The sequence below is a fragment of the Lynx canadensis genome, chromosome B4 (assembly GCF_007474595.2).
Source record: "Lynx canadensis isolate LIC74 chromosome B4, mLynCan4.pri.v2, whole genome shotgun sequence".
NCBI lineage: Eukaryota > Metazoa > Chordata > Mammalia > Carnivora > Felidae > Lynx > Lynx canadensis.
The window spans coordinates 15,936,483-15,949,094 of NC_044309.1; the positions used below are offsets into that span (position 1 = coordinate 15,936,483).

The following is a 12,612-nucleotide window of genomic DNA, read 5'->3' on the forward strand; positions in this document are numbered from 1 at the left end:
ATGTACCAGTTTGTGTATTTTCAATCCTCTTGGGTCATATGGCAGTTCAAGTTTTTGAGGAATTGCCAAACTGGTTTTCAAAGGGGCTCCATCATCACGTAATGTTTGGGTTGGTTTCATCATTGTCTTATTGTTGGACATTTAGTAGGCTTCCAGTTTTTCTGGGTTTAATATCTTCATTTCTATAGCCTTTTGTCCTCTTGAATTACATCGTTAAGGTAGATTTCTCTCGTGATTCTTGCTTTTACCATCATGTTTACTTTCAACCCACCCACATCACTTAATTTGAAGTGAGTTTCTTGTAAATAGCATGTAATTAAATGCTTTTTTTAATCCACTCTGCCAATATCTACATTATAATTAGTGTATTTTCACCCATTATATTTGAGGTAATTATTGATATGGTAGAGCTTGTATGCCATTCAATCACTTTTGTTTGTTTCCTCTGCTTCTCAGTCCTATTTCCCATTTCTTGCCTTCCTGTGGGCCAATGTTTTTTAGGATCCCAACTTGATTTAGTTATGGTGTTTTGAGTGCATTCCTTTGTGCAGTTTTTGCAGTGGTTGCTCTGGGTGTTACGATATACATCTATGACTTATCACAGTCTCCTGGTATCAGCATTTTACCACTTCCCACGAAATAAAATCTCACTTCCATTGAGGTCCCTTTACCTTCTCTTTTAAATATCATCTTGCGTGTCAGATGGAATTACAATTTTTGCTTCAATTATCAAATGTGATTCATAAAACCCATGAGTGGCATGTTTATTGTATGTATTCCTAATTCTATTCTTTCCATTGTTCTTCCTTTCTGATGCTCCAAGCTACCGTTTATCATTTCCTTTCTGTTTGAAAAACCCCATTAGCCATTGTTTACGGGTAGGTTTGCTAGCAAAAAATTCCTTCAGTTTTGCTTCACTTGAAAATATCATTATTTCCCTCTTCATTCTTGCAGGATAGTTGGGAGGGGTATAGAATTTGCACGAACAGTTCTTTCTTTTCTTCCAGAACTAGAAAATGTTGTGCCACCTCCTTCTGGCCCCCATGGTATCTGGTGAAAATCTGCTGTCATTCAAACTGTGTTCCCCCTTTAGTAATATGTCACTTCTCTCTGGCTGCTTTTGATTTTTCTTTCTTTGTTTTTAGTTTTCTTGTGTTTTAATTATGATGTATCTTGGCATGGATTTCTTTAAGTTTATTCTATTTGGTTCACTCAGCTTATTGAACTTTCACAATTGTATCTTTTGCTAAATTTGAGACATTTCCATCCATTTTTTCTTTGCATATTCTCCCAGCTCTATTCTTTTTTCTCCTCTACCTCTGGGACTTCAAATATACGAAAGTTGACACTTTTATTATTGTCCCACTGATCACAGAGGTTCATTCCCCACCCCCTACAATTTTTCTTCTGTTATTCAGATTGAATAAACTCTATTGGTTTATTTCCAAGCTACTGATTTAATCTGTCATTTCTGTCATGAAATACTGTCATTTCTACTGTACCATTCATTAAGTTTATTTTGGTTATTGTATTTTTCAGTTATATAATCACCATTATTTCTTTTTCTAAAAATTGGGATATAACGCACACATCATTGTGATTCTTTTACTAACTTTTAAAAACTTTTTGCTACCTATTTCTTCACTGAAGCCTTTCTATTTTTTGTTCCATGAGAATTTGTAATTATTTGTAGAGGCATTTTTATGATGGCTGCTTTAAAATCCTTGTCAGATAATTCCAACATCTGATTCATTTTGGTGGTGTCATAAGTTTACATTCAACTTGTGATTTGTTCTTGGTACGACAAATAATTTTGGATTGCATCCTGTATATTTTGTCTATTATGTTAGGAGACTCTGGGTCTTATTTCCATCTTTTATTTTAGCAAGCAGCTACTCTGTTTATGTTTAGCATGCAGATCTTGGCCTACCTTTTGATTTATGGTTCCAATGGCAGTTTAACTTTCAGAGCGTTTTGGTCTGCTTGGTTTATCTGTACCACTGGGACTCCATGTGGTCCTCGACGGTCCTACATTAGGGGAAAGAAGTTCTCACCAGGCCAACTCACTGGCACCTATAGGTTAAGGTAAGGAGCCTCCTGTCCATGGTGATGAAAAGGATTCCTGGATCAGGCCTTTTGGGGTGGGATCCCCTTGCCAGTGTCCTCTGGCTGTCCAGTGTCTCAGTAAGTGAAAGGAATCTCAGGCCTTCCAGAAAAGTAGAGTGCTTCCCCTGGACACTTGTCAGTGGGGATCCCTATATATTGCACTTGCTGGTGATATCAGACTCACCTGGTGTTGGCAGCAGGACCCCAGTTCCATCTGGGATAGGAATGAGCCATGCTGGGTTCCCATGTGAGGTTCGGAGTCAGGAAGCACCCAACTTGGATCACCTCCTTCTGTTGGATGGGAGACTGTAAGACATCCTGCAACCATGTTCCCTTGCCAGTCTTGGGATTACCTGGCTGGTTTGTTTTCTCTTCCCTCCTTTAAGAGTTCTCTTTCTGATGCCTCTTGCATTATTTTATAAACATACTTGCCCAGAATTGATCACTGTACTTAGGAAGGAGCAAAGAGAAATGAGCCTGCCCTCTTGTCCAGACAAGAAGTCAGAGTACAATACATATTTGTTTAAATTTCTATCTGCACATCTTCCTCAAAAGCCAAAAGATCAAGCCCTATCCTAGAATTGTTTTTTAAATCATGTGTTCCAAAGTTGAGTAAATTTAGCTATTCCCCTAAGTATGGAGGAAGTGGCAGTAACAGAAATAGTTCTCAGGAGAGTGACTCTGTTTAAATTCCACAGTGTGACGGCCTTTAGACAGCTTCTATATCAATCCAGTATGGTGGCCATAGTCACTCATTTAACAAATATTTATTAAGTGCTCGCTGTGTGCCAGGTACTATTTTAGTCCCTGGGAAGGTAGCAGTGGAAAAGAAAAATCAAAAACCCCTGCCCTCCTGGAAGTCTACACTCTCCAAAACATGGGATATTTTTCACTTAAAACAAATTCGAATCACAGCAACTATCCAGCTCATTGTCTAATCGTCTGTAGCATGAGCTTTTTGAACAGAAAAGTCAACTTATATCTACTATCTAAGGACTCTCACATTCCATCAGGTATTTTCAATCATTTGTGTGTGTGACATTTAATTGTACTTGTGTAAGGAACTGAGTAAAATAACAACTATCTTACTAAAAGTGATATTCATTCTAGATCAAATTCAGAAGGCTGAAATTTGCTCAATGTCCAAGTGTTGACTCAAGCATACAAATCTGGTTGCAAACGGGCATATATGTCTTTAAGTTTCAAAGTGACTTCTTCTGTTTTCCTAAAGTGAATCATTGTGCAGGGAAGGCCTTCTGAGGAAGACTACTTTATTAACCGAAGCTGATAAATGGAAATAGAGTGAGAGAAAAGGTGATGATGACCTTGGGTGATGAGATTTGAATTTGGGAGACTGGGAGAGAAGCAGTGTGGTGTCATGATGAGGAATATTGAAATTAATCATGAGTGGAACTGATTTTTAAATGGAGGACGATTCACTGTTTTCAAATATGCTAAGTTTGATATGACAGAAAGATACTCAAGCTAAAAATATCCCAGCACAAAAATTCTAGAACAGGGCTGAGGAACAATATCAGATCTGGAGTTACCTGGGTATCATGGGCAAAAAAACCCAGAAGTTGTAGGAAAGGGTGAGACCTTAGAAAAAATGGCTTGGATGGTAAAGGGTAGGGAGGCCTGAGGACTGAATCTTCAGTAATGGATAAGAATTCAACTCCAGACCTCTGCTCTCCCCTCTCTCTTTAGACTCTTCAGGTGATCTCATCTGATTATAGAGCCAACTTGGCTAAATAAACATGTTCCCTACTTGCGCGCTTATAATTTAAATCTGCCCTGATATGAATAGGCATAAAGGTGCAAACAAAATAAAATACAGAGCAAATCCTTGAAGTAAACAATGGAACCGTGCTATGTACGAGCAAAGAAATGAGAACATCCCAGAGCTATGCAGAAGAGCTCTTTGGGAAAATTACCTTCCTATCTTCTCCTTTGTGAAAATTTCTATCTAGGTTCGTATTAGTAGGAAAAATAAGTTTGAGAAAGCTTTAGGAATCAGATACAGCGTACTTGAGAGAGAGCTCTCAGTGCTGGATGTAGTTGAAAATAAGACTCAGAACCTCTGGTGACTACAACAAATTTATTTGAGTAGTTTGGGAATCAGAAGCCAAAAAAGTTCTCTGCACATGTTCATATTTACTGAACAAATACGTTTAAAAAGGAATAAACTCACAAATCAAGACAAAAATAGTGAAATTGTTTGGGTCATGGTTGCAAACGATTTTGAAGAGCATGACCATCTTAGTGTAAAATGTTCTTAGAAGTCCTAAAGAGAGAAACAGACACATAGAGGTTAGGACAATGTTTTTGTTTTTGTTTTTAAAACCGAAGGTTTAAATTTTCAGTAGCAAAGTAAAGGAATGACAGGAGAGGACAGGAAAGGAAAAAATGGTGCTGACAGCTTGACTAGTATAAACTGAAGTTGAGGAACATGTGTACGATTCTTACTGCTTTTCAATAAAATGTGCAAAGGGGCATATCTAGATATCTGGGTGAGTCTGCTGAATGGAGAAAGAGGATTGGATGGGAAGTGGATGCAAGAAAAACAAATGTTAAGAAGTTGACAGGAGAGTTGTCTGCGGTGCACTTTGACACTGGAAGCTAAGAGGGAGAGAGTTCTGGTCCAGGAACGTTGAAAGGCTGTCTTGAAAAGTTACATGAGTTCACAGGCTATAAGAAAACTGCTGAGACCATATGACCCTCACTCAATTTCAAAGTCCAAAGCTATCTGTAAATCAGTCTACCACTTGTGACCTAAAAGACTTGTAGTTCCAAGCTGAAGGCCAAATTATGAAAAGTTAGCCTTCTTTTCAATAACACAACAACCTGAGGAAAACACACTTTAACTACTTTGTCTATATGGGCTTCAAATTAGATCCTTATTACGTTATCTTGGCTTATTTGGGAACTTCTTGATTCTCAATTCTGATTTTAAACTATAAACGTATCCCCTCCCCCCCCCCCCCCATTATGAGATTTGTAATAAGGTTTGTCTTTAAACACATATACATAATGTAGACGTGAACACTGATACATATACACATTGGCCTATGTCCATATTTATGAGTTTTTCTGAAGAAATGGTGGTGAGGAATGACTTTTTTTATTTAAATGTGATAAGATGTACATAACATAAAACTTGCCATTTTAAGGATTTTTAAGGATACAGTTCAGTGGCATTAAGTACATTTCCATTGGTGTGCAACCACCACCATTAACCATCTCCAGAACTTTTTTACCACCCCAAACAGAACTCTGTACCCATTCGATGCTAACTTTTATTCCCCAGGTACCCCGAACCTTGGTAACCCTTAGTTTACTATCTCTATGAACTTGATTCTTTTACATACCCCATGTAACTGGAATTATAGAAAATTTGTCCCTTTGTGTCTGGCTTCTTTCACCGACCATAATGTCCTCAAGGGTCATCCATGTTGTTGCATGTATCAGAATTTCTTTGTTTTCATGGCTGAATAATATTCCACTGTATGTATACACTATATTTGGTTTATCCAGTCTTCACCCAAGTATGTTGGCTCTTTCCTCTTTTTGGCTATTGTGAATAATGGTGCTATGAACATTAGTATACAAATATCTGTTCAAGTCCTTACTTTCAATCCTTTTGGGCATATACTCAGAAGTGAAATTGTTAGATCATAAGGTTAATTCTAGGTTTAATTTTTTGAAGGAATCATCATCTTCTTTCTACAGTGGCTCACCATTTTACATTTCCACCAGCAATGCACAGGGTTCTGATTTCTCCACGTCGAAATGATTATCTTTTAGGAATAAAAATATTCTGTCTGCTGTCAGCACAGAGCCTGCTTCAGATCCTCTGCCCCCCTCTTTCTCTGTCCCTCTCCTGCTTGTGTGCACTCTCTCTCTCAAAAATAAATAAACACTTTTTAAAAAAAGAATGAAAATATTTTTTATTTTGTGATACAATTTCTGGTCTTATTTCTTTTCATTTCTCTTCTGTCACTTGCTTTTATCACTGAAATAAAACCACAGGGTTTATAATACAAACAGTCTGATAAGAAACCATAATTCCAAGAAGTCTGAGAAAGAGAAAGTTTAAAAAGCTAATTCACAGAACAGTCATATAAAATGGGGTCGGAGAGCAGAATTTCCTCCCTAAAATCTGAATGCCACACTACATTCCCTAGAATGTGATGCAAATTCAACTTACAACAAGAAGCTAAGAAGGAAGACAAAAGCAAGCTCTGATGACAGCAAAGTAAAAGAAAATATTTATAAATAAAGAACGGACAATGAAGTTTTGCATTTTACATGGAGGTAGAATTAAAGATAATTGGATAATGTTTACCTACATTCTCTGTAGCTTCCTGATGGAGACATAATCAAGAATTTAGGATTATTTTTTCTGACACTTTCTTCAGACGGCTGTGTAACACTGAATAATGATAATTTGGTCTAAAACGTTATATGCATTTGTTTAGATATAATTAAGAAATGTTTAAAGGATGGAATTCAGTAAACATTCAATATTTGAAACAGGCCAGAATTAGAAGCATCATTTTAAAATCAGGAATAATCAATCTGACAATAAAATAAAATAAAATAAAATAAAATAAAATAAAATAATAGGATTCATAAAGCAATTTGTTTAAGCAACATAAAAAAAATAATTTCTCAGGTTCACTATACTATGTCTATCATGACACTTTGTAAAATATTCATGTAGATATTCAAACTCTAATGTTCCTAAATTTGTATATACCATAATGTTATAAAGAGAATATTTTACATATATGTTTAGCAATTTCACATGAAAATATATTCTTGTAAAGCATAATAGCAATTTTCGCTTTACAAAATACAGTAATATAAATTTTTTTAAAAATCAGCATTTTTATGATAAATCCAAATTTCTTTTTAAAGAGAGATAAAGAGAGTTTAGTTAAATTTCAAGAGAGATAAAGAGAGTTTAGTTAAATTTCATCAAAATCAATTCAAAATAGAATTTAAGAATTACTATCTGGATATGAATAAATAATGTGACCATCTTTCAGAGTTATTTTTAAATTATTCATATAGGATTTTGATTAGTTTAGCTACTACATGCACATTGAGACTATTTCCAAGTAGACGATAACGCTGTTTCACTGTTATCTTCTCAGGAAATCCTAGAAAAGAGAGATAATAATTTACAAGACAATCATTTATAATACAAACTTCCAGAGACAAAAGAATGCATCCTTTAGTAGGAGCACAGTGGTCATTCACATAAATAAGTCCCTAAGGTCTCCACGAAGTTCAATTAAGAAATTGGAATCTGAAGCCAAAAATATTATCTAAAATTACAATGCCTACACCATGTGACATTATCCTATCATATAACATATATTATGCTCAGTGCACACATAATTACACACATACCCCCAGCAAAACTCACAGAAATCTGTATATCAACACACTTTAGGAAAAACTGTGGCTACCATTATTTCACAGTTGTTTTCCTTTAGTTAAAAACCGCTTTATGGAGATAAAATTCACCCTTTTAAAATATACAAGTCAATGGTTTTTAGGACAGTCACAGAGTTTTGCATACATCTCCACTATTTAATTCCAGAATATGTTTATTGACTCACAAAGAATGTGGCCCACAGCTAATAACATACTCAAAAGTAAAAAGCTAAACATTTTCCTCTAAGATCAGGAATAAGACAAGGATGCCCACTTTTGCCACTTTTATTCAACAAAGTATTGGAAGTCTTACCCAGAGCAATTAGGCAAAGAAAAAGAAGTAACAGGCATCCAAATTGCAAAAGTAAAACTGTCACAATTTGCCGATGACATATTATACACAAACCCCCCAAAGACTCCACCAAAAAAGCTGTTAGCACGAATACATGAATTCAGTGAAGCCTCAGGATACAAAATTAATATACAAATATCTGTTGTGTTTCTACACACTAACAATAAGCTATCAGAAAGAGAAATTAAGAACACAATCCCATTTACAATCCCATAAAAAAGAACAAAATACCTACGAATAAATTTGATCAAGGTAAAAGATCTGTATGCTAAAAACTGCAAGACACCAAAGAAAGAAATGAGACACAAATAAATGGAAAGATATCTTGTGCTCATGGATTGGAAGAATTATTCTTAAAATGCCCAGTATCCAAAGCAATCTACACAGTCAATGCAATACCTATCAAAATTCCAAGGGCATTTTTGACAAAAACAGAATACACAATCCTAGAATTCATATGAAACCACAAAAGATACCAAACAGCCAAAGCAATCTTGTAAAAGAAGAACAAAGCTGGAAGCATCATGTTCTGATATACAAAAATTAACTCAAAATGGACTGAAGACTAGAATGTAAGAACGGACACCATAGAACCCCTAAAAGAAAACAGGCAGGAAGCTCCTTGACATCAGTCTTGGCGACAATTTTTTTGAATCTAACTCCAAAAGCGAAGTCGAAAAAGCAAAACTAAACAAGTGGGACTATATCAAACTAAAAACCTTTTACACATCAAAAAAAAATCATCAACAAAATGAAAAGGCAACCTACAGAATGGGAGAAAACATTTGCAAATCATATATCTGATAAGGGGTTAATATCCAAAATATATTGAGGGCATGTATATTAATTGTGCAGCCGCTATGGAAAACAGCATGGAGGTTCCCCAATGAATTAAAAATAGAACTACCATATGATCCAGCGACTCTACTTCTGGGTATTTGTGGGATAAAAATGAAAACACTAATTCGAAAAGATATATGCACCCCTATGTTCACTGCAACATTATTCATAATAGCCAAGATATGGAAAGAACTTACACACACACACACACACACACACACACACACACACACACACACGAATTATTATTCAGCCATAAAAAAGGAATGAAATATCACCATTTGCAACAATACAGGTGGACCTTGAGGACATTATACCAAGTGAAGTAAGTCAGAGAGAAAAGGACAAACACTCTATGATCTCACTTATAATGTGGAATCTAAGAAACAAAGCAAACAAAGCAAAAAAAATATCACACTCACAGATACGGAGAATAGACTGGTGGTTGGGGGGGGAGTGGCTAAATGGGTGAAAGAGGTCAAAAGGTATAAACTTCCAGCTATAAAATAAACAAGTCATGGGAATGTCATTTACAGCATGGTGGAGACTACAGTTACTAATACTATATTGTGTATTTGAAAGTTACTAATAGGTCTTAAAAGTCCTCATCACAAACAAAAAATGTTTGTAACTATGTCTGATATATGGCAATGGATGCTAACCACACTTTTTGTGGTGATCATTTCTCAATGTATACAAATATCAAATCATCCCATTGTATACCCAAAGGTATTATAATGTTACATCTCGATATTACTTCAATTTTTTTAAAAAAAGGAAAGCTGGTACCCATTAGCAATCACTCCCCAGCTCCCCTCCCTGCCCCTGAAGCACTAATCTACTTCCCGTATCTATGGATTTGCCTATTCTGGACATTCCATATAAATGGAACCATACAATATGTTGTCTTTTGTTTCTGGCTTCTTTCACTTAGCATATTTTCAAGGTTCATTCATTCATCACAACATGATGTAGCGATACTCCATCCTCTTTTTAACTAAATAATATTCTATCGCACGGATATGCCACATTTTATTTATCCACTTATCCATTGATAGATATTGGGTTGTTTCTACTTTTTGATTATGAATTATTCTCTTGTATACATTTTTGTGGAGACATGTGTTTTCAGTTCTCTTGGATATATACCTGGGGGGGAAAATGCTGACTCATACAGTAACTCTATGTCTAACATTTGAGGACTTGCACACTGTTCTTCAGAGCATCTGTACCATTTTATATTCCCACCAGCAGTGTACAAGGGATCTGATTTCACCACATCTTTACCAACACTGTTATTGTTTGTCTTTTTGTGAAGTGGTATCTTATTGTGGTTTTGATTTACATTTCCTTAATAACTAATGATGCTGAACATCTTTTCATGTGCTTATTGGCCATCTGTCTATCTTCTTTGGAAAATATTCAAATCCTTTACCCATTTTTTAACTGGATTATTTCTTTTTATTGTTGAGTTATAAGAGTTCTTTATATATTCTGGATACAAGTCCCTCACAGTTGTTTTTTATATTCTGCTTCCACAAATGGGCTTTCTCACATTGGACTTCTATTTTGCTACATTCTTTTTCAAAACAAAGGGCCCATAGATACAACATTTGCTAGAACAGAACCTTGCAAGTATCAACATAAAAGACTGTCCGTGAAGTATACCCTGTAAGGTTAGTTACCATTTTCATATTCAGTATCCTATGGCACACAATTAAATAAAGGAAAGGCAATTTAGATAATAAGATGGAGGAAATAATTAAAAAGTATTAAGAAAAGCAAAATACATATTTTGTGAGGACCAGAAGGTAGAGTTGATTGTGATAAAATTGCTTCATCAACACTTTACATTATACTTACTGCAATAAAAGAAGTGGTCACATAATAAAATTACATATGCAATTGAGCAAGATCATAAAATTGCCATTATAAAGATAATATGTCTTAGGCAAGCACATTAGTCATCTAAAAAATTATTTCATTCAAATGAGCCAAAGATGCAACTATATCACAGACTTTTAGAATATCCCAGGGATGACCTCGTGTAATATTAAGATTATATCACAGGGCAAGAAATGTTTGAAAGCAAACAAGTGAGATTTGTAAAAATGACATATATGTAAGGGTGCTTGTGTATTTTATATACAGGTACAGCTTTTTTTAAATTAAAAGGTGACTTTTTAGAAACTTAGGTACACTAAAAAGAATAATGATGCTCAAAAACACAGAAACATAGCATTAACAAGGTCAAGATAGCAGCTTTCATTCTGTAAGTGTAGGTCAGTGTCCGCTTCCCAAGCTCACTATCTCACGAGTGCATACCACTAGTGACAAAGAAAACCAGCACACGATGTACGGAAGGATCGATGCAAAACCCTTGTTAACAGTGCAGCTCAAACAACGCCCATTTCAGATTCAGACTCGATAATGTTGGAAGCACACGGGAAGGACATTTCTGTCACAGTGCTGCTCAGGGGTGACGTCAGGTCAATACTGATCATACAAATATATCACATATTTTAAAAGAAGGTGAAGTAACTTAAAGACTTTCGTGTATGCGCATTTGCAGAGAGCTTTGAAAAATTCTAACTTACATATGTGAAATTTTCAAATGAGAAGTATTTATGAAGTAAAGGCTATGAGAGCAAATAAATGTCCGTTGTTTTACAAATAAAAGCTGACATTTGAATTTGATGTTGAATGTCAGAAAGTGTGTAAGCATTTTACACGTTACCGCATTTAACTGTCACTAGGACCCTCTGACACTGGCGCTGTGATGACCCCCACTCCACACATGTGTAAACTAAAGGAGGGAGGGGTTGAGGTGCAGCTAGGACTCAAACTTGGCCAGTCTGACTCTGGGGTCCCTGCTGCCTTTCAGTGTTACCACAGTGACTGCTACTACTGAAAGAAACGAGCACTCAAAACGTAGGAATTTGTTATTAGACACTCGATTTCTTTTCTCTCTTTAGTACTATGGAAAGTACCTTTGATTGTTTATCCTAAAAAAGAAAAAAAAAATAGTAAGCAAATGAGCAGACTGGGAATTAATTTCTTGAGTCCAATTCTCAGCTCTTTATTTGTTTTATGATGTTCTCACTTTACTGTGTGACGTAGACTAAGACAAGGAAAGTTTGTGTTTTCCTTAAATAACACTCCCCAGGATATTTGTGACTGAATGAGATCACCAAGAAAAAGGCAGAGAGTTACAAAATAAACCTGGTTGCCGTGACTACCCTTCAAGAACCAATTACCAAGAGGACAGTCAAATTATATAGTCAGTTTCTTCCCAACGTACAGAAGGATGTGCTCCAAAACCTCATCTGTAAATCCACCATTTAGAATTTAAAACATGATCTATTTAACCCGTCATCTGCTTCAAAAATAGTACTGTATTAATATTACAACAATACTGGATTTAGACAAGTTCCACTTTTCTGCTTTCAAACTCCCAGAGTTATCAAAAACACACTGTGTCCTTGTGTAGTCCTGGAACACGTTAGGGAGGTCTGTCTCTCTCCGGTCGGCGCGAGCCAGGTACTGGGAACACAGCCACCCCAGCCTAAGACACTGACGGTGTCAGTATGGCCGAGAGCACAGGCACCAAGAAAGTGGGATCAGGGATGGGGCAGGGACTCTGCAAAGCCAAAGCAAGGACAACGTGTCCAATCTCTTAACAGCATCCATCCCTGGATTTCCTGGACTACGAAGGAGCTAGGACTTTTGTCTTTCTCACTCTGTATCTGCATTTTTGTTCTTGAGATTCCCTGCTTTAGTTCAGACTCCGTAATCTTTGGTCGCTTCTGGCAGCTGTGCTCCTGACCCACCCTTTCTTTCCACGAGGAAGACTCCTTCCTAGACCACCT

At 36.1% G+C, this 12,612-nt stretch overlaps 1 protein-coding gene across 10 annotated transcripts in view; it reads right to left on the reverse strand.

The window, feature by feature from the left end:
* Nucleotides 1–4,187: 4,187 nt before the first annotated feature.
* TRDMT1 (tRNA aspartic acid methyltransferase 1) overlaps nt 4,188–12,612 on the reverse strand; it is an 80,593-nt gene continuing 72,168 nt past the window's right edge. For 8 of the 10 annotated variants that reach the window (XM_030320474.1, XM_030320469.1, XM_030320467.1 and 5 more), the window contains one exon: nt 7,051–7,271. In XM_030320474.1, the coding sequence (XP_030176334.1) occupies nt 7,171–7,271 (101 nt within the window). In that variant the 3' untranslated portion in view covers nt 7,051–7,170. Of the gene's footprint in view, nt 4,391–7,050; nt 7,272–10,559; nt 12,384–12,612 lie in introns of those variants that run through there. The other 2 variants (XM_030320475.1, XM_030320468.1) reach the window with 2 other exon arrangements.